This window comes from Choristoneura fumiferana, chromosome 23 (genome assembly GCF_025370935.1).
Source record: "Choristoneura fumiferana chromosome 23, NRCan_CFum_1, whole genome shotgun sequence".
Lineage (NCBI taxonomy): Eukaryota > Metazoa > Arthropoda > Insecta > Lepidoptera > Tortricidae > Choristoneura > Choristoneura fumiferana.
The window spans coordinates 16,823,725-16,843,251 of NC_133494.1; the positions used below are offsets into that span (position 1 = coordinate 16,823,725).

General features: G+C 37.5%; 1 protein-coding gene across 1 annotated transcript in view; it reads right to left on the minus strand.

The window, feature by feature from the left end:
• LOC141440825 (uncharacterized) overlaps positions 1 to 19,527 on the minus strand; it is a 972,542-nt gene that overhangs the window by 571,688 nt on the left and 381,327 nt on the right. The window contains exon 3 of the mRNA XM_074105386.1: positions 14,791 to 14,836. Coding sequence (XP_073961487.1) covers positions 14,791 to 14,836 — 46 coding nt within the window. The remainder of the gene's footprint in view (positions 1 to 14,790; positions 14,837 to 19,527) is intronic.

Genomic DNA, 19,527 nt, shown 5'->3' on the forward strand with positions numbered 1-19,527 from the left:
GGTGCTGAGTTATCGACTCTAAATCGAATCAGGCAATGTTGGGGCCAGAGGGCAAAGTTGAAGCAGTTTAAGTACACAAAAAAGTCGATGCCATTAACTGTTGAAAAATTCCGTCCTGCAGGGGACGATCCTGGCCGACAAATACATTCACCGGACTTACATAAGTACACCAAATTTTGAGTCAATCTGACCACTGGTGAAGGGGGACAAATTCGCAGTTTCAAGATTTGACCCGCACGTACGTAACAGTCAATGGCATAAATAAGTGATCACTTTTGTACCTTGTCACTTTAACGTCATGTTTGAAAAGCCATAGGAAATCATGTAACGATAACGACTAAAAGTGACAAGTTACAATTACAAATTACTTTAAACTTTTATAACTTATTTGTGGCGTTGACTACATACACACATTGTAAGTTAAATAAAAACTTGTAACAATAAAGTCCAGTTTATACCAGTAAGACAAATGGTGCAAGTTGTATTGCATTGAGAGGTTCATAAACGGAACGTGGTTGGAAGAGGTCAAGCAAACCAAGCAATGTAATGTTACTGGCACAATTTTCTTACAGGTCAAAACTGGGCTTATATAATGAAGAATGAGTAATTATGCATGGAACTCTGTCTATGAGCGGCATATTAAAATCAAGCTATCAGACGGCACAGAACTAACTTAAATCATAACTCGGGGTGCTAACACTGCCAACTGCTCAGAAATCGAGCAAAAATCGACCCATAAAATGCAGGCGTCGAAATTTGCATAAACTAAACATGGCTCTTGCAGATAGTTCCGGGGAAGGGGCCGGAGTCTCGTAGATGAGTTGCCTTTTGAAGAGGGTTAGTTGTAGGTATTTATTGATAAATCCATTGAAACTGTTGAGAATATTTGAAAACTTTTTGTGAACAAGTGCAAATTATGGAAGCAATTTTAAAGGGTAGACTTCCTTGAAACAGTCACGCTCTTGAAAAGAGTGCTAGCACAGATAGTGCTTTGAAATACTGTACTTTTACATGTTAAAATTTTCCCAGAAATTACACTTCCTGGATATGAATGTAATTTTGCCATTTAAGAGTTAGTGTTATTATTGTTAAAATATCTCCAAAACTAAACTTGTGACGCGGGAACTCAATATGGAGGAAAGTGTGGTCTGCTAAACTATACAGACTAGAAAAAAAGAGTCAGCAGTCATTTATTCTCAGATAAATTTCCTAACAATGAATCCAGGTATCGTATTTGTCAATGAAATGCGGTGATAAATACAAAATTGCTTAATGTGCCCCTCTCTACCCTAGTCCTTGAATTTACAAAATTTTATCCCAATCGCCATATCCCATCCTGATAAAAAGTATCCTGTGTAATTTTAGATCTCCAGCTATCTGCATACCAAATTTCATCCGTGCACGTCGATCCGTTTTTGCGTGAAAAAGTATCATTTATACTCACAAACTTTCACATTTATAATACTTACTACTAGGAGTAGGATTTTAGGAGGCAATTTTGTTGAATTATTGATTTTAGATACGGGACATACAAACCAATATACAAAAAGACTCCAAATAACCAATCATAATTTGATTGCTTAGTAGCGACATCTCTTGTCTGGGTGAGCGGTTGGTTCCGAAAGAGTGTGACGTCTCTCGTTGAGAGCGAAAAACATAGATGTCGCTAGTGCTGCTGCATAAGTAGCGTAGTAGAAATAAGCAACCTGAGATATGTATGCATAGGAAAAATTCGTGTCTTAATTCCTGTCCAGCGGTGGTGTAGGGGTTAAAGCACGCAGCACGGATTGCTGAGGACCTGGGTTCGATTCCCAGCGCTGGTCTCTTTTTCTGGTTTTTCTGTGCATCCGTGTCTCAGTTTGTATTTCGGTTTAGATACGGGATTTTTCCGAAGTAGTGACGAAATGGAAGTACTCTTTTTTTAACACAATCTTATTATTTACAAAACATCGGAAATGGAATGATATCGAAACGTTTCCCTCTACTAAAGTAGCTTCTTAATTTATTCAATCAAGAAATGAATGCATCCGGGAGTTTTATTTTTCTTTTAACGCTGACAGAGTTCCGTTCAAGTTATGGCAAATATTATTTGATTTCTTACGAAGTTGATGAAAATAATTTCCTCCTAGGAATTGGGGTGTTTAATTCATGTACTTGCAATCGATTTTGTTTTCTTTTATTTAGTAGGTACCTTTAAATTTTAATATTTAGTGTCGTCCGTATAAAGTAAAATAATATTGTATTATGTATTTAAATTTCCTGGATTTTAGCGTAGTTTATTATTTTATCCCAGGCACAACACCGGAAGCATGATAAAGTATTTCTGGTCGATCTTTTCTCTTTCTTGAAAAGATTTTACTGATTGTACTTTAAGCTGGCTGTACTTGCATCGTCATCTTAACTATTACGTATGTGGATCAAAATAAACTTGTAATATTATGAAGTAAACAAAGTTACAGTTGGTTGAAAATGACTCAAATGGCTTCAAGAAAAGGATGATACGGCAATGTTTTTTCTACGCGACTGCTCGAAGGATTATAGCTCTTACTCTAGCACAAATAAGAGCTTGCCAAATCTCTTAATCAAAACAGATTTTAGCAAATCCAAAATATTTTTTAAAGACCTATCCAAAACCCCACATTATGGGTTTAGACGAGAATAAAAAACATTGCCACTTTATGTGGTAGGGCACCTTTGTTAGTGTAGATGCAAAATAACTATATTACACTCGTACGTTCCAAATACAAACGGACGTACAGACAAACAGACGGAAGGCCATGGCCATGGTTCTTTGTACAACTAACCCTAAAAAGCAAAATAAAAACTAGTCTAAAATGTTTGTATCGTATTCCAATTCATCAAAAGACACGCAAGTGACATTAAAACCGTGTACAACAACTACTTAAGTAAGACGGTACTTATTAAAGTTCGACTAACCGAACAATATTAAAGTCGAGGCGTGCCGCCGGGTGGCACTAGTTTCATGTTTCGAAGGCTTAAGTATCGCTGAGTTGCTTAAAAGTTGTTTTGAGTACACGCGACTGATAAATTGTGGTATGATTTTGTATATCGTTTAATAGTAACTTATAACTATAACTCTCTTCTGTATATAAAACACATGAAATAGATAATAAGAGAAGAAAATGTAGTAAGGTAGTTATCCCTCAAAATCCAATTGCCTTATAATAAGTATAAGACCTTTGTTAAGCAATCTATACTTAATATTATAAATGAAAAAGTGTGCGTGTTTGTTTGTCCATCTTTCACGTCGAAACGGAACGACGGATCGACGTGATTTTTGGCATAGAGATAGTTTACGGGCCAGAGAGTGACATAGGCTACTTTTTATCCCGGAAAAATGGACAGTTCCCGAGGGAACAGCGCGTGATAACCTGATTCCACGCGGGCGAAGACGCGGGCAAAGGCTAGTTTAAAAATATTTTGGAATGATTAAAGTTGCCGATTCACGGTGGACGCAGGCCGCTTCCAATCGAAGCAACTCGTGGTCTTGAGAGGATGCGTATGTCCTACAATGGACGTCCTACGGCTGACTATGATAATTATGATGATGAAGGAATGTTATTTCTATGAAAAATCTGAACTTTTTCTCTTTCATGATACCCACTTGTACTGCAGTAGAACTTTGAAGACAAGATCAAACCCCGAAAGCTAGTACACTACCGTTGCTAGTAAGAGTGCATTTTTATGCGACGCGCTCCGTGATTTATTGCCCGTGAAACGAGGAGCCATCGACCTCTCAGTTGCCATGTAGGGTGACCATCATTGTGTTGGGATATGTTTCTGTCAAAATTTAGGAGTGGCGCCGGAAAACGAAGCGTCAGCAGGACTCTAATAGGATGGACTAAAGACAACGTAGAGTGGCGTTTGTTCAACAGTGTACATCTTCCGGCTGATGATGGTGAGCCACTTAGCCTGTTCCTCTGCGGGTTTTTAATTTTTTGGCGATCTTGGAAAAAATATTTATTCTGGAACTAGACAAATAAAATGTCTTTTATGTTCTAGTGCATAAAGCATGATCTTCGTCTAAAGACCAAGGCTATCAGGTGCCAACAGCTACGAAGAAAAACAAAACTTGTTCATACTTAAAACTCATTTTACCCTCGACTTATCTAACTATTAACACTCACCTGCAGCTTGAATGAAGATATACGTCACGGGTAAAACATTGCCTGACAAATCCTCCAAACTAGACGGTAATGTAATATGTAGTAATGAAAACCAGCGCTGGCAGCTTCTGCGTAAGCGCAGCATTAGCAAAGTCTGCTCCTTTTGCCGCAGGACTGACTACTTATAAAGTTCCTTAAACTAGATAGATAGATAAATATAATCTTTATTCTTCAAAACAAAGACATGGCTTAGTAACTAAAGAGTAATAAAACTAACAATTCAGCACTTAAATTTATGCTCGAAACAAGATAATTATGAAAGCAAATAAAAACATAAATTAAGTAACAATTAAACAGATCAGATACATAAATGAGAAGCCATGTGATGCACTGAAGAACAGGCGCTGGCTCAGCATTGTGCTGCGGTAAGCCGCAGCGCTGGTATTCTGCCAGTACCCATACCGAGTAAGGACGCCGACCAACGTGATAAACTCAGCGCAATCTCGTCATCAAATGAGTTTTATTATTCAGTGGGATCCTAAAGTAGCAAAATTTATGAACCCTGGAATAACTTATGTACCTATTTATTTTTTTACTCCTTTTTACTCTTATTTTTAATCTGTGCTATATTGTATTTTTATCTGTATTGTTTTATTGTTACTGTCGGCAAATAAATATTTTCTTCCTTACATTCTTTATTTCAATGTGTCCTAAAAATAATTTATAGAGAGTCATCCTACATCTGTGTCCTGGTTAAAAGTTTCCACATCTCATTTAGTGAATTTATGGGTGAAACCAGGGAGCTCGCTGACGCCCTCGTTATCGTAGGCTCGCTGTGAGCTAGTTCATGGATTAACAACTTTTATCGGTTAAGTTTAAAAGAAAAGATAATATATTGAGCAGTCTAAACGTATTTGCTACCTTGATTGACATTTTCTAGCGAGAACGCTCTGTAGAAGCTATAAAATTTGATGGCATCACAATCACCAAGCTGATGCCACAAAACATAACTTAAAAAAAAAAACAGGTCTCGCAACTCAGTTCTTCTTACGTAAAAAGATGTGAGATCCAACACCAAATCGGTTAGTTTATTCAGTCCCTACCCTACTTAAGGATCATTCTGTCTTAAGTTATTACGTAATTAGCTCATATTAATAATAAAAATCTGTTTTAAATAAATAGATTGACTGGGCCATAGCATGAAAACACAATGTATCTCACAAGTAAAGTAATACTGTTATATTAAATTAGATTGTTTAGTGCGATTGCTAAGTTAATCTATTTGTATGTAGATAGCTGCACTTCTGTTATATAAAAGATACGAAATAAGGATAAAGCAAAGGTTAAGAGGTGTGAAACTAGACACGGACGTTTTTTTACGAATACTTGATTAATTTTTGGATTTTAATCCCTGGAATTCCAATTCAAGTGCCAGAGATAATGGATAATAGAATTGCTTCGTCTTCTTGAACTATGGGTAAAGGATAAATAAAATATTAATAATAACAACATGCAAAGTCACGTGCACCATAAAATTCGCAGTGCTTTGCGAACTCAACGGTAGTACTATTATTTAGTTACTCTGTGATTCAACACACATGTTCCCATCTAAACAGCCAGAGCTGGGTGCTTCCAAATTAAGTCCCTCTAGCTTACATCTGTGCTTTAGAACTGTGTGTTTTCTTTGGGAGCTTTCAAAAGCTGCACTAATTAAAATTTCACCCGGAATAAGCTGCAGTGTAAAAGTTTAATCTAGCTGTTGAGTTACGAGTCTGCTTGTGGCATAGTGTGTAGCATATAAACAGTATGATAGGTATAATAATTACCTTTAAGCTCTCGTGAGACAATATTTGAAAAGAAAAATACAATATTAAATGGTTCAACTCATGATTATTATAAAATGTTAGGAACGCAGAGTACGAGTCGACTTCAAATGGGTAGAAAAATATTTTCATGGGATTTTTGTAGTTGCTTAAAAATTTTGTTGTATTTTCTTTTTCATAATCCTGACCGATAGACTAAATACAATGTTTTTTTAGCCAGGACACCACACATTACATTACCTAAGACCAACCACCGTGTTACTTATAATGATAGTCAATGTCAAATCGTTGGTTATGTAAATTTCAGCTGGCAGTGTGACTTACTGTTTTTTTTTCTGATTTTCTTTACTGCGGCAGTGGCGTCATCTATTGCTTTTTGCACTATTAAGCTTCACCACTGACAAGAGTCTCGCCTGTTGATTTCCCCCCGCAGAGCGATTGTGTTGTTTAAGATATTCAAGTATTTATAAAAGAAATCTTTTATTTAATATTATGCTTTTGATTTATTGTTCCAAGTGAAGGTCGTTTCATGTTTATTTTTACAAGATTTTATTTAAAAACCTTTTAAATCCAACTTTCGTAAAGAAGTTGTGATCACAAAATTTGCAAATGATTTTACGACCACTCGATTTTCCGCCATCTAGTGAACAAATGTAGAAACTCCAACTTCCTGCTGCATCGTGCCAGCAAAGTTTCTCAACTCGGACGCATAAATACAACTTACGACGTTCTTCCTTCGGACTTCGGTCCACAGGCATAATATTTGCCTGGAGGAGATCTGGGGGAGATAAAGCCGCGATAGCCTAGTCTAGTGGTTTGACCTATCACCTCTCAAGCAGAGGTTCGTGGGTTTAAACCCCGGCTCGTACCTCGTGAGTTTTTCGAAATTCATGTGCGAAATTACATTTGAAATTTACTACGAGCTTTACGGTGAAGGAAAACATCGTGCGGACCCTGCACATTTTATGGTGTGTGTGAATACCCCAATCCGCACTGGGCCCGCGTGGGAACTATTGCCCAAGTCGTCTAATTCTGAGGGCAGGCCTGTGTCCTGCAGTGGGATGTATAATACCTAGGCCGAAATGATAGATGTATATTCTGAATAGTAAACGTGTTAACTCGGAGCTACCTCTTTAATTCAACCTGGAACGGTTTTAATTTTTCCGTAATTCAATTTGAATTGTTGAATAGGTCATTAGAAATTATGCTCAAATAATTATGTACCCTTTTTAAGCAAATTGCCCGCTAAGAGCTTCTTAAAGTCATTATCTTATCCTGCCTTCCCACTTTCTTCGGAAATTAAAAATTTCCAGAATATTCGTTAATGAGAGGGTTCTTGGGTACTCCTGTTTCAGTTCTTGGGAATATCAGGAGTTAGGGGTCAAAAATTGGAGGTAGATGTAGTAGAATACATGTTATGTCCAGTCAGACTATAAAAATAGTTTCGGTATAAAAAATAAAAAAAAAATTACAAAAATTTAATACAAGATTTTTTGCTGACTGTACTTATTGCTGACTGCACTTGCATTGCCATCCAAACTACATTTCTTTACCAAATTTCAAGTCCATCTGCTAGTCAAAACTAGACGTGGCTCGGCTAAGCACCAAATTTAATAAAATCAACCGAGTTCTAAAACTTTGCAGAACTCTCTCAACTTTTCGTTTATTTACTAACATAGTTTCCTTCAAAGAAAACAAACAGCATTCGGCAACAAAATAAAGCCAGCACTGACATTAAACAGATTTTGCGCTCATAAAATCTGTAATTTGAATTCCTTAAGACCGAGGGGTTGTCTCCTCTATTACTCATAAGAAGGGTTGTGGCGCGGTGGTGGAGCTATGCTATAAAATTTATTTGCAGATGCAAAATAAAATTGAGATACGGAGTATTCAGCAATTTTAAAAGGCCAGAAGTAGGGCGGTCTAGAGGGACTTGAAATAAAAGTATACTCAATAGTCGCTTAGAAACAACTGTGATAACTTTGTAATATGTCCTGACTACTGGAACTAAGTATTACAGAAGGCAGAGACTTGAAATCTGACTGACATATTCTTTGAAGATAATGGAGGTGATAATGATCCTTACAACTTACACTAAAAAAATAAGGATTCGATTTAGACTTGATAACTTAGCATCCTTTAGGTTTTTAAACTTTTATCCTCCCGTAATAATAATTCCCGTGTAGATAAAAGTTTAAAACCTATAAGAGTGCTAAGTTATCGACTCTAAATCAAATCAGGCAATGTTGGGGCCAGAGCGCAAAGTTGAAGAAGCAGTTTACGGTACCTACAAAACTAAAAGGCCTACTAGTGGCTAAAGGTTAGGTGATGTCTTACAGAATCAGTTTTGCATTAATAGCATTATCTTGGTTCCTAAATAGTAAATTTTGGCTAAACGTCCAGTAGCCTAACTAGTTCAGCTATCCTTTTCCTTTTTTTTTGTGTCATTGCTGTTATAAATAAATTATTTTCTTTCTTTCTTTCTTTTTTTTCAGTGATAAGTACACTAAAAATAAAACGATTCAGCTCACGAATATAAAGTCAGGAACGGTGCCAGTTGCTTCCGCGTGAGCACGCGTTGTGAGTTGTAAGACAGTGCAAGAGGCGCCACCGTTGTGAACGCACTTACCCTTTAAAAATCTTACAATAAGATTGAAACTCACTTACTACCTAGTCGAACCAGCGCAGCGTAGTCGACCGCAGCGTAGGACAGCCACCAACGAGATGAACGGATGACCTGGTTAAAGTTGCGGGTTCATGGTGGATGGAACCTACTGTGTCAAAAATGAAGTTGTGTTAAATACTTGTGATGTATACATATCATTTAATAATATTGTAAATCTGTTTAAAAAAAATATGCCTCGTTGAGCTTCTTGCCGGATTCTTCTCAGCAGAACCGGTGGTAGATTTTCTTTGACATTCATAAGTGCTTGTTATAGCCTAAATTGAATAAAGATATTTTGACTTTGACTTTGACTTTGATGCAGGCCGCTTCCAACCGAGGCAACTGGAGGTCTATGGGGGAGGCCTATGCCCAACAGTGGACGTCTTATGGCTGATATGATGGTGATGATAACCTAGTCGAAACGTGCCTAACTGTCCCGGCTTTTCTGCTTTATAACCTGTGATATTTCAGCCGATGACATTTAGTGAGGTTGACAGAAAATCAGTGCATGCATTCGTCAGAATTATTTTTCTGATTCAAAATGGAGTGAAGCCTTTGTTGCTCTACGCTTTAAATATCTAACAATGTATGGAATCATTTATAGCCGACGGCAAAATCCTGAAAGGGTACATTCAAACTAAACTTACTATAACCAAAAATATTTCGAATTAATTTTAAACCGCTTGTAGAGACAGAATATTCAGTTTTATTAAAAACTTTTTAAAATACTGTTACGTCACGTCAAATACCATGTATTAGTTTTTTTTTTCAATTATTCAATTCGAAAATACAAACTGAGACATGGATGCACAGAAAAACCAGAAAAAGAGACCAGCACTGGGAATCGAACCCAGGTCCTCAGCAATCCGTGCTGCGTGCTATAACCCCTACACCACTGCTGGACAGGAATCTAGACACGAAATTGTAATAGAATAGTATGCATAGAAAAAAATCGTGCTGGTCTCTATTTCTGGTTTTTCTGTGCATCCATGTCTCAGTTTGTATGTTCGATATGGTTTCACGGGATACCCGTAAAAGTAACAAATTTGGAGTTGAAATAAAAAATACAAAAAGACTCCAAAAAACCAATCATAATTATTCAATTAATTAGTTTAATCAATACATATGATATAGCTTCGCCTGTATCACAGCCCTAGGGTATAAACCGGGAAATAATCCCATGGGGTGATAGTAAGAATATGGCGGACGGAATTTTATTTATAACGACATCAAAGGCGTCCGGTGGAAGTAATGGTTTTACATAAAACGCGTTCTTAACTCAACGCGGATTACATGTTATTGTGCATTTAATGTAAGTTGATACATTTGTAGTTTTCTTGATTTAGTTATTTTACGTGTTAGGGTAATAGGCTCGGCATTCACTTACCGATGAGCAGACAATGATTTAAATACTTACCCGTATATTCTTTTACCCGATTGCCCGAAAGAGGGTTGTTTTGCGAGCGTATGTATGTATTTGTTATTTATTTATATTTATATGGATTTGTCATAACTGTCAAAGTGACATAGGCTATATAATATTTCAAAATGGCGTCTGTGAAGAAAAAATGGCGCAGAAATGAAAATAAAAGTTGTATTGTAACAATATGGGTATCATAATGAAAGCTATTAAAAAGGCCGTTTTAAATATGTATGGGTTATCATACTTTTAATGCCATTTTCACAGAAATATCAAAAAAGTATAAAATAAAACATAAAATAAAATAAAAAAAACAAAAACCCGACTGCCTTTAGACTCTGTTAAGTAGCTAATTTAAAGTTCATCAGTCTGTACCTATTTCTAAGAATTTTTGAGCTGAAAACCATTTAAATGGGCCCCGACTGTTAAACAACAAATTAGCTATTAACAGAGTTCTAGACCACTAGACTTATAAATTTACTTTTTCTTAGTTTTTAAGGCAGCCGGATTTTTCATTTTTTTATTTCATTCTACTAATATTTTGCCAGCGTGGTTATTTAATACGCTAATTTCAAAATACAGTTTTATACAGAGTGACTCTTAATTGGTGAACAAAAATTTAAATTTAAAAAATATATTTAAAAAAAATATAGTATCTAACGCAACAAACTCAGTAAGTTAAACTTGAATTATTTTTTTTATTAAGAAAAATGACGAATCGTATGGTCACCCTATTTTACATGACAAGTTTGGTATATCAAAGTACTCAGATTTGACATTTACAAAGTAATCTTTTTTTAAATTTTTCCAGTCAGCAAATACAAAGAGGTTGATTAAAAACATGCTGTACCTATAAACGTTCAACGTAAGAAGTAAGGTAACCACAAGGTCGGGTAAGTTTAAAAGTTAAAAGTTAAAAATATTTTATTATGTATTAACAGGATTCATCAAGTGAGATAAAGATCAATCACGGACAGTTTTATGTAAAAAAATATGTATTAAAAAAATATATAGATGTTTGCTCTTTCTTACGAACAAGTTGTTTAATCAAGAGGTACAAAAAAATCTATTTCAGTTCACCACTTAGGACTCTGTAGTGCTAATAGACTTTAAGCTAAAGTGCAACCAGACGGACAGATGAAGGTATAAGGGTTTAAAACCCTGAAAGCGCCCTTATAATTACAATGTTCCGCAGACACATTCCTCAGCCATAACAAGGTAATGCGTAATGTCAGTAGCGGCCATAAATAACGCGAACAAATTAAAAAGTCTGGCGCTATTGCGCGTCGTAACACCGCGGGGGTCGTTCGTTACACGGTCGGGGTAGTTCGGAGATAGTATTGTCTGGAAACTAGCTTTTTGGGTAGTTCATTTTTCATGCAATCTGCTTTTCTTGTTACCTAGAAACTATTTTATTGGGATTGGATTTTTTTGTGCTTTTGAAAAAGACAATTGGTAGTTGTTTTCTACGGCAATTGTGTGTTGTGTGTATGATTGCACTGTTCGTGCCGTCTTTTCAGTAAGAATAGCTTAGGATCGTTTCGTTTTCAGTCTATGTAATGTATTACACCTTACGCGTTTTGATTTAATATATATTGATATAAATCACACTATTTAATTGCATATTTTAAATTAAAATTATTATACTGCCCTCCTAAGCCGAAAGGCGCTATCTCAAAAAAAACAACGGTTTTCTGTCATTTACACCATGTGATGCTGAATTTTTTTAAACTACACAATTAGTATTAATAACTCCAGTTTTTTTTTTATATAGCGCCTTTTGGCTTATATAGGAGGGCAGAAACTGAAAACTTAATAACTAATTCTTTTCACTAACTCGGAGTCTTGAAATTTAGTCAATAACAAAGGATTATTTATTTATTTATTCATTTATAACTCATGTTCATTACATATTATTTAATACAATACAAATACAAATATTCTTTAGTGCACACGAAAAATCAGTAGAAAAATGTATAATACAAACACATAAATTCAGAGTAGACAATAGGCGGTCGATATCGCTTAAAAGCGATGTCTTTCAGAAAACCATTTACTTATTTATTTAGTAGGTATACGACATTCTGATAGGGTATAAAAATGATAATCCTTAAACTATTTTACTCTGATAATATTTAATTACAACTTCCCAAAGTTACTATTCTACTAAGTCGCGGGCAAAAGCTAGCGCTAATATAATAAGAATTTATTTCGAATTTTCGTAACATAATTACATTGAAATTTTAAATGAAATCAACAAATGATTAACTTTCCATAAGTTCAAACCTACTACATTTTTTAGTAAATATCATTTTTTATTGCTTTTAATCTAAGTTTGAAAATTTTAAAAACAGCAAATGTATTGTTTTTTTAGTCAACTTCAACTATTACCATAGCATTTCATAAAGTGTCTGATAGTTTAATCATCATTATAAATAAATGTTGTCATACGATCAAGACATTTTATTTAATCTATTTCGACATCTGTAACTCATTTAAATGGTTATTGCGTCAAACTCGCTTTAACTGTCACTTAACTACCTGAAACCATTATAAATGTTATCGAATCCTCCGGAACTGTTTAACTTAAACATAAAGGGTAGTTAACACTAATGTCCTTGTGCTTTAATGAACTAGGAAACACCAGCAGCGGAAATAAATCCACTAAAAACTAGAATTGAAAGTACCCCGGGACTGTGGGAGTGATTGGTGGTCTAAGTTAACAAGGTTTTTACTACTTTTTTTTACTCTTAGATGGTGTCAAAGACACTTTTGTACGATATTCGCGAACAATTTTACATAAGACTAGCTTTAGAAGTATGAAAGTAAAAGTAAAAGTCCGCGTAGAACGGACGCGTACGTTAATTTCGATACAAAATAATAGATTGTATTGATTGTAAGACATGTCACTGACAACTGTCACGTTGGTGAACTAGGGCCCAGATATTTCAAAGATAATTTCTACCGTGGATGTGTTGGTACATCTATGAACTGTCATCATCATCACCATCATCCCACCCTATATTCGTCTCACTGCTGGGCACAGGCCTCCTCTCAGAATGAGAGGGCTTGGGCAGTAGTTCCCACGCGGGCCCAGTGCGACGATGTTTCCCTTCACCGTAAAGCTCATGGTAAATTTCAAATGTAATTCCGCACATTAATTTCGAAAAACTCAGAGGTGCGAGCCGGGGTTTGAACTCACAATCTTCTGCTTGAGAGGCCATAGGTCAAACCACTCGGCCACCATGGCTTCATGGCTATGAACTGTGTTTTTTTATACGACTGGATGGCAAACGAGCAAGTGGGTCTTCTGATTGTAAGAGATCACAAAAATGAGAAACACCCATTCACGTATAAAACTCCAGTCGCTCAAGCTTCTAACTCCCACCACAACCCACCAGTGAGCATATCTACCCTCGATCTACGCCCGACACGACACTTAATGCTAAATGTTGGGCTCGGAAATTGGGCAAATATGAACTTAATCTAAAAGCTCGTTTAACTTGTCATGTCGTGTTTGTTAAGACATTGTTTGATTGTGATCGCGAGGCTCGGGTTTTGTTATAAGAGTGGTACGTTGAGGCACTATGTTCGGCGACGTTGGATCGTCTCTCCCCTAGCTTTCCTGAACCCCCAAGCTTTAACCTTTATGAAAAAAAAAATGTTACAAATCTAGCTGACCTCGATTTAAGACGTGAGTTATCCGGGTTTGTTTCTCTATGAATTTTTATGTTGGGTAGAAGTACCGTTTTTGGCTACCTTAGCACCGTTTTTTACAGTTGACATTTGGAATACTTAATGTATAAAAAGTTTTAGTATTAAAACAATATGTTTAGTGTGTTTTCGAAAGTTTATACTAAAACGAATATAGTTTTTAATGTTTTATTACTATAAATTTATTTCCAACGTAAAGGTTAGTTTAGGCTCGTCGTACCTAAATTTTTCTTTTTTTCGGCATATCACGATGTGCCCGGTATAGAGCTAGGAATACCTATCGACGAATGCGTTGCTCTAATCGATCTGCCGTATTGTTTCTCAGGCACATCGTGATATGCCTAGGAACTTCGTGATCTGGCGGATTTTACGATCGGCCGCCGACATCTATATCTTGCATCGAACATTGTTTCAGACCGTCCCATGAAAATAGAAAATTATTTCTCGCGTGAACATTCTTTATACGAGATGTTATCGCCCTAATTGCTTTTAGAAATGCCGAAGTGACGTTTGTTATTTTTTCCGTGTTATTTTTAAATCCTTTAACGCGAGGTTTTGTTTAATTAAAGGTTTATCGTGTAGAACAATAATTACTGCTGCTGTGAGTTTCTGTTGTGACAAAAAAAGGTTGTTGAAAGTTTTGTCTTAATATTAATTAAGTAGTTTATTTTTAATTAATAATAAAAATCTGTAAATATAAAACTCAATTTATCTAGTGCTATGCTATGTTTTGAGGTATCAAATTGTGTGAATCTATTAAATTAAAATCGAGTTTAATTAACTTTAGATTAATTTTCCGAGCGCACGTGACCATTAGTAAAAGTCAATGCAAATAAAACTCTTAATATTTTGCTATGGAAAGCCTAACTCAGTAAGAAATATACAAGTTGTTAGCTCTAAGTTATCTATGTATTTAGTAGCGGACTGTTTTCCGCAATTCGACGACTTAGTATTTACGTCTATTTCGCGTGAACAACACATGGTGTAAAAACCTTATATAAACACAAATATTAAGAATCTTAAACGGCAAAAAAGTTATACCTGCGGCTGGTGATAGCTTGGTGACGACTCCCCATCTCGACTTCCACTGCAACAAAGAAACAACCAAAAATCAGCTTAATTCGTTTTTTTTTATTGTAACAGTAATTCTTTATTACTAAATGTCATGTTACCAGGATTTCATAAGTTTAGAGACATACTTAATATGATTGGTTATTTGGAGTCTTTTTGTATTTTTTATTTCAACTCCAAATTTGTTACTTTTACGGGTATCCCGTGAAACCATATCGAAAATACAAACTGAGACATGGATGCACAGAAAAACCAGAAAAAGAGACCAGCGCTGGGAATCGAACCCAGGTCCTCAGCAATCCGTGCTGCGTGCTTTAACCCCTACACCACCGCTGGACAGGAATTTTTAGACACGAATTTTTCCTACGCATACATATCTCAGGTTGCTTATTTCTACTACGCTACTTATGCAGCAGCACTAGCGACATCTATGTTTTTCGCTCTCAACGAGAGACGTCACATTCTATCGGAACCAACCGCTCACCCAGACAAGAGATGTCGCTACTAAGCAATCAAATTATGATTGGTTATTTGGAGTCTTTTTGTATTTTTTATTTCAACTCCAAATTTGTTACTTTTACGGGTATCCCGTGAAACCATATCGAAAATACAAACTGAGACATGGATGCACAGAAAAACCAGAAAAAGAGACCAGCGCTGGGAATCGAACCCAGGTCCTCAGCAATCCGTGCTGCGTGCTTTAACCCCTACACCACCGCTGGACAGGAATTTTTAGACACGAATTTTTCCTACGCATACATATCTCAGGTTGCTTATTTCTACTACGCTACTTATGCAGCAGCACTAGCGACATCTATGTTTTTCGCTCTCAACGAGAGACGTCACATTCTATCGGAACCAACCGCTCACCCAGACAAGAGATGTCGCTACTAAGCAATCAAATTATGATTGGTTATTTGGAGTATTTTTGTATTTTTTATTTCAACTCCAAATTTGTTACTTTTACGGGTATCCGTGAAACCATATCGAAAATACAAACTGAGACATGGATGCACAGAAAAACCAGAAAAAGAGACCAGCGCTGGGAATCGAACCCAGGTCCTCAGCAATCCGTGCTGCGTGCTTTAACCCCTACACCACCGCTGGACAGGAATTTTTAGACACGAATTTTTCCTACGCATACATATCTCAGGTTGCTTATTTCTACTACGCTACTTATGCAGCAGCACTAGCGACATCTATGTTTTTCGCTCTCAACGAGAGACGTCACATTCTATCGGAACCAACCGCTCACCCAGACAAGAGATGTCGCTACTAAGCAATCAAATTATGATTGGTTATTTGGAGTCTTTTTGTATTTTTTATTTCAACTCCAAATTTGTTACTTTTACGGGTATCCCGTGAAACCATATCGACTACTCAAAATCACGAGTGTCCTCAAAAATATCCCAAAATTTGTTTTTTTTTGTGTTTCCGTTCCGTTACTCTCATTTAAGTTTAGTGTATATGGGAACGGTAACGGAATGGAATACAAAATTTTGGGACACTTTTTTCACCTATTAAAATTTATAGTACTCGTGATTCTGAGTAGATGTAACATAAAAATTTCAAAATCCCAGAAAAAAGTCAGGGGTCCAACTTTTAAGAGAAAGGCCCATCAACACATCCATAGCAACGTAGCGTAGCACATTTCTGGTGGAAAGGTACGCTATATACGAACTTTTTCGATAAAATACAATGGTCAACCATTACGCACTACATCTGAAGCTCTAAAATATTCAATTTAAACCATTCACTATAAACCTAAGCACCAATCAATCCACCGTTAAACCGTTTGGAATATTTTATAAACGTTTTGTGCAATCAAGAGGCGTGGGGGTGCCGTATTTTTACACGGTCCGGTAAATCTGCCGGTACGATAAATGAGACACAATTCACAAGAGTTAGGCTAGAACAGAGGGGACACTACGAAATTCGAAAATCAAAGTTCGTATCGTACTGTCCCTCTCACTCTCGTTCTAAATTATATAAGCGTCAGGGACGGCAAGATACGAAGTTCGAATGTTACACTTCGTAGTACCTATCTCTTTCTAATGAACTTGAACAATAATTACTTTTCTCATGCAAGAAATATGTATTCAAGCAGTTCGTCTACCTCCACACTGTATTTAAGAACACACACAAATTACACGGATGGTCTACGGAGCCGAGTCATGGACGCTGACAAAGCAGGTGTTACACAAGCTCCAAGTCACCCAAAGAGCCATGGAACGGGCTATGTTAGGTATCTCTCTACGTGATCGAATCATGAACACAGAGATCCGGAAGAGAACGAAATTGGTCGACATAGCTCGTGTGATCGCTAGCAGAAAATGGAAGTGGGCGGGCCATATATGCCGTAGACAGGACAACAGGTGGGGTAGTCGGGTGCTTGAGTGGAGGCCTAGAGTAGGGCATAGGAATGTAGGCAGGCAACCGATGCGTTGGACCGACGACCTTGTTAGAGTGGCCGGAAAGGACTGGATGCGAAAGGCGCAAAACCGGGAAGAATGGTGTGCATTAGAAGAGACCTACAGCATTGGGTGGTGAAAGGTTGAAAAAGAAGAAAAAGAAGAAGACAAATCACACAAACCCATCTATCAGCATCACCACACTACACTGACGCATTTCGAAGTCAACCAGAACTCATCTTCAGAGCAACACAACCGTTCACCAATGGTACCAGATGTTACAGTGACAAATTTAAATGCTTATTTCTGGTTGAAAGTCTAGTGAAGTAGAAACAAAAGTACAGTCAGCCGAAAAAACAAATAAATTTATCTATAGAATCCTTTGAAGCGTTAAATATGTTACTGTCTACGTCTCAAAGGTCTGAAAGTACCTATCTAGAATATCTCTCAGCACTTGGACCCCCCGCCTACCGCTACAGCAGACAAATAGCCTTCAGCGAGCGCTTCAGTAATAAAATTCAGTATTTTACCGCGCCGGAGCACGCGGCCGGTCTTTATCAACCAACGCTATCTACTTTAACATCTACTCTAGGTTCTATCGTACCTTTAACAATCTACAGCTAGATCTTAAGGTCTTTGCATATTTTACCGAAATTCATCATCATCATCGTCATATCAGCCGTAAGACGTCCACTGTTGGACATAGGCCTCCCCCATAAACCCCCATTTGACTTGTATCGTGAACCCGCGGCTTTAACTAGGTCATCCGTCCCCTCGTTGGTGGACGTCCTATGCTGCGCTTGTCGTGCGGTCTCTACTCGAGAACCTTTCGGCCCCAACGGCCATCTGTTCTCCGTGCTATATGGCCTGGCCACTTCAACAAGAAGAGCTTAAAGCCTAGTCAAAAAGGCCAACGAGCTAATTTGCCGCAATGATGGCACCAAATTTTGACGTAATGAGGGCTACCGTTTTCGCGATTACCAGTTGACGCCACTGTAGACAAAGGTCCTGCCTGAGGTATAGTGGTTAGTTTGCTGTTATTAATAGGGGCGTGAAAAGAAAATTTACATTTAAATCGTATGTAATACCTTAAAACCGTACCATAAAAATATCGAGCATGCCACAGTGTTTCGTAGTCCCGTTTTGTTCGTAAAAGGCCTCCAAACAAAGGTTTCCGCAAGACGAAACTTTGTCAAAACGCAGACATTAATTGCCCCATACCTAACGCATATTTGCCATAATTAATTTCAAGTATTGAAAATATTAACAAAGTTATTACATATTTTGACATTTCAGAGACATCTCGCTACACTAGCGCCTCTAGCGGCAAATTCATACGCGATAGCCCTCATTACGCCAATGCTATTTCCATTAGGCACACACATGTTCTAAAACTACGTCCCTATTTGGCGCAACTGAATTTTAGTTCAGCATTCACCAAAGCTCAACGGTTTCTCTCCCTGCTAAATGCGTTCCTCTTAATTGAAAAAGCATTGCAGCCGTAACCATGTCAAATTTCTGTCGCCTAATTTCCGCGCTTATGGTGTACTAGACTTTATCCAAGGCTCCGCTCGCGTTAACTCATTAGTTCCGGTAGTTGAATTGAAATTTCGGGATTTTCCTAAATTTTCGTGGGAAATCCCAAAAATTACATCGCGGATTTAATTCTCGTCGCATCTATAACACCTTCGTTAAATATGTCTCTAATATCATCATCATCATCAGCCTACAGCAGTCCACTGCTGGACATAGGCCTCTTCCATGGCGCGCCACAACACTCTCCATATCCATCCGCCGCCAGCGACCCCCTTAAGGTCGTCCGTCCACCGTGCCTCAGGACACCCTACACTCAGTGCCTAAAAACTAAAGTCTTCAACCAGTGCGTCCTACCAGTTTTAACCTACGGAGCCGAAATGTAGACCTTGGCTGCGGGGCTAATCCACAAATTCAAGGCAGCTCAGCGGGCTATGGAGAGAGCAATGCTAGGGGTTTCTTTGAAGGATAAAATTCGAAATCACATTATCCGACAAAGAACAAAAGTCACAGATGTTGCTCATAGAATTAGTTCGCTGAAGTGGCGTTGGGCTGGCCACGTTTGACTCAGGACCGATGAACGGTGGAGCAGACGAGTCCTCGAATGGAGACCACGGACGGGAAAACGTAGTGTAGGGCTTCCTGAGGCACGGTGGATGGACGATCTTAAGAGGGTCGCTGGCAGCGGATGGAGACAGAGTGTTGTGGCGCGCCGTGGAAGAGGCCTATGTCCAGCAGTGGACTGCTGCAGGCTGATGATGAT